Raw genomic sequence first — 3,147 nt, 5'->3', positions numbered from 1 at the left:
TCATGATATTTAGGATAATTAATAAACATGAACCTCTTCTACTAATAGTATACTATTATTATTTTTAAAATATATTTAATATATAATTATCATGATATTTATGATATTTAATTAATAAATAGATATTAACAGTTGATATTCACAATATCTACCAATAATATCATCATTACTTTTATCTTATATTTAGTTTATAATTTTAATGACTAATATTATAGCCAATTTCTGTGATTTTTATTGGAAATATTGATCAAATACAAATTATTATAATATAATATATATATAAGTATACTAATATATCTGAATTAATCGGTTTCTTTGGTTTATTCGGTTTGATCGCTTAATATACTGAATCATATCCATATACTTCAATTTCTTAAAAATAACATCTATTTGGTTTTTTCGGTACTAACAAACCCATACTATTTTTCTTTTTCGATTTGGTTCGTTTTAAATGGTTCAGTTTTTACCAAACTAAACACTCCTATATAATCGTTTTTGTTGATGTTTTATGTGATTTTTTATAATCTTTTCAGTGCCACATGATTTCTTTTCAGTCCAAATACAATATGTGTTTAATTTCAAATATAAATTTTCTATATTAATTATTACTATATCAAAAGATTTTGATCCAAAATCTACATCACATAAATAAAATATGAAACAAAATAACATAATTTAATACATTAATTATCAATACAAATAATGAAGTTTTATAATTTATAATAATTTAAAAGTTGTATCTAATTTAATTATTACTTTTTAATAAAAAGAAACATTAGAATTATAAATTGTTAGATATATAGATGTAATAATCCGCATAAGGTGCGGAACATTAACTAGTGTATAAATACATCATATGTTCTTGCTATAGCCTAAAAACAAATATTACATTTACTAAACTTTTTATTATTTATTATCTTCGTTTTCTTTGTGTTTTCTTTTTCCAAATATTATTTGTCTCAAAGGTCCTTTTTTTGTCAAACGTCTCAAGGGTCCTTCGGATTTAGATCTATTATGTATACTTTTGTTTTGTTTTCGGATAGTATAGTACTCTAGTTTCGTGAAACTTGATTAATTCAAAACAATTCAAAAAACTATTAAAGGTGTTTGATATCATCATCATCCAACACATATAGTAAAAGTGGTGTCATTTGTTTATATCAAACTTCAAATCGGTATTCACATAAACGTGTACTTTTCTCTTTTGAAAGGTTCAAAATGTTATTCTATGGCAAAGGAAAAAAAACAGACTCTAAATACGAAACTTCATTGAGTTGGGCCAATGATTCATGTACTAGACTCTTTAAAAACAGACTCTTTAAAAAGTAATTGCAGTAGACAGATTCATGTACTAATCAGTAACTTTGTACATAGTTGCTTACTTGCTTTGCTTCTCTAGTTTTCTAATCCCCAACAAAACTTTATCTATATTCACAGCATAATCCAAACATCTTAATCATAAACTCTCAGAGGCATATGCTTTATTCTTGACTATCACAGCCTCACCTCACCGCCTTTGAAAGCCATCGTGAGCTGGCCAACCTTTAAACCAATCCTCTTCCACTCCGCCTCCGTAGAACTGTTAAACCTAACCGCTTTAACCGATTCTTCGAACCCAACACGTGGTCCGCAACCACAGCTCTTAACCTTAGTCACCACTTCGTTGGATGTTCGTTTATAGTGGCCGAACCATTTGGCTAGCATATAACCGTTCCTCCTCCACGGAGGCACGTGAATTTTTGCTCGCTTCATCGACCGTCTTATCTCTAAGGACATGATCCTCACAAGCTGTTTCAGCTCTTCAGGTGTTCCAACAAAGACACGTGGTAGTTGTGCTAAGAGAGAAATGTATCTTGTCGTAGGCCGAGCAATCTCAAATTCTCCGGCAAGATTTGTCTCGACGATAAAACGGTTCTTATCTCCTCCATTAACGTCAACGTACTCGTACTTTCCGGCCGTGTTATTGCCAAATCTTTCCCACCGGGACTTGCAAAGACCTATGTAACATTAGTATGAATCACAAAAATACATTAGGTGCGGTATTATAAATTTATGCATACAAATGCGAAAACGTACAGATATTAAATGATAATGAGATCTTTTTTTCATCTCAGCATTTGCACATTAAAATCCCAACATCCAATATGGTTTTAATATATATACATACAACTGCTGTGTACTACAGCTGATATCCAACCTAGCATTGATATTTGTTAAAACAGCCTTATATATGCTACAAAAAAAAATCACATCAGATACTAGATATACTATATCTATATATAGCCTAATGTGAATCTACTTCTACATGTGACTCTATATAGACCAATACGACTGTAAGAATCAAATGACCAATGAATCTTGAAGCTCGCTCATATATTGTGTCAACCCTTGTTTTAAAATAATTTATCCCTTAAATCAACAAATTTTAATTAGGTTATACTGAACAAACTGTATTAACATCCCTGAATATCAAATATATATATACAAATGTAAATTTCCTATAATATAGTCATTGAGAGCATTAGTACCTGCATCATAACCTTTGTTACGTAGATAAGCCATCAAGTGTCGTTTCTCTCCGACGAACTCACTTGCATTTACTACCTCATCAACTATTCTCCGCCGCTCTCCGCCTCCTCCGTGATTCTCACGAATTTCCCGTAACCTCTCCTTCACTTCTTCATAATCATCATCAACGTCTGATTTATCATCGTTTTCTTCCCCAGGAGAAACCTCATCCGATAAAACTTTCCCTTCCCTGTCGATAAAAGATTCGATCAGATCCCAAAGATCCTGTGTCTCCTCCGGAAAGTGATCGCTCCCGCTGCTGCTATCGCACGGTGGATGTGCACGCGTTGCCGCCACGTCAAAAACTGCAGCGAATCTGTTGAATCTTCGTGGAATATATACCATTTTTGGTGGTTGCTCATGTCTTAAGCTAATTGTGATATATTTATAGATGCACACCTGAAAGTTTTATTTAATGATGTTATCATTGTGTTGACAAAGCCGTTGACTTTTTAACGGAGTAACGACAAAATGGTAAAACATGACAACAGAATGGTGTAACGATGGTGAATAATGGATTAACGGCGTTAATTTTGGGTAACGGAGAAACTAATTACAGTTTAAAATGTGTTGGCTGAC

General features: G+C 32.1%; 1 protein-coding gene across 1 annotated transcript; it reads right to left on the bottom strand.

The window, feature by feature from the left end:
* Positions 1–1,247: 1,247 nt before the first annotated feature.
* LOC106293786 lies at positions 1,248–2,913 on the bottom strand. The gene is made up of 2 exons (XM_013729431.1): positions 2,529–2,913; positions 1,248–1,997 (listed from the first exon to the last, which is right to left on the bottom strand). The coding sequence occupies exons 1-2, from the start codon at positions 2,911–2,913 to the stop codon at positions 1,495–1,497; spliced, it is 888 nt and encodes a 295-aa protein (XP_013584885.1). The 3' UTR covers positions 1,248–1,494.
* Positions 2,914–3,147: the final 234 nt, after the last annotated feature.

The sequence above is a fragment of the Brassica oleracea genome, chromosome C5 (assembly GCF_000695525.1).
Source record: "Brassica oleracea var. oleracea cultivar TO1000 chromosome C5, BOL, whole genome shotgun sequence".
Lineage (NCBI taxonomy): Eukaryota > Viridiplantae > Streptophyta > Magnoliopsida > Brassicales > Brassicaceae > Brassica > Brassica oleracea.
Note: the sequence above shows the minus strand (reverse complement) of the source record. Positions and strands in the feature narration are given on the sequence as shown.

What these genes read in the sequence shown, in the direction of transcription:
- LOC106293786 (XM_013729431.1), bottom strand. Translation starts at nt 2,913, where the DNA reads ATGGTATATATTCCACGAAGATTCAACAGATTCGCTGCAGTTTTTGAC. An exon ending in TAACAAAGGTTATGATGCAG is followed by an intron (nt 1,998 to 2,528) that starts GTACTAATGCTC and finishes AATGTTACATAG; the next exon opens with GTCTTTGCAAGTCCCGGTGG.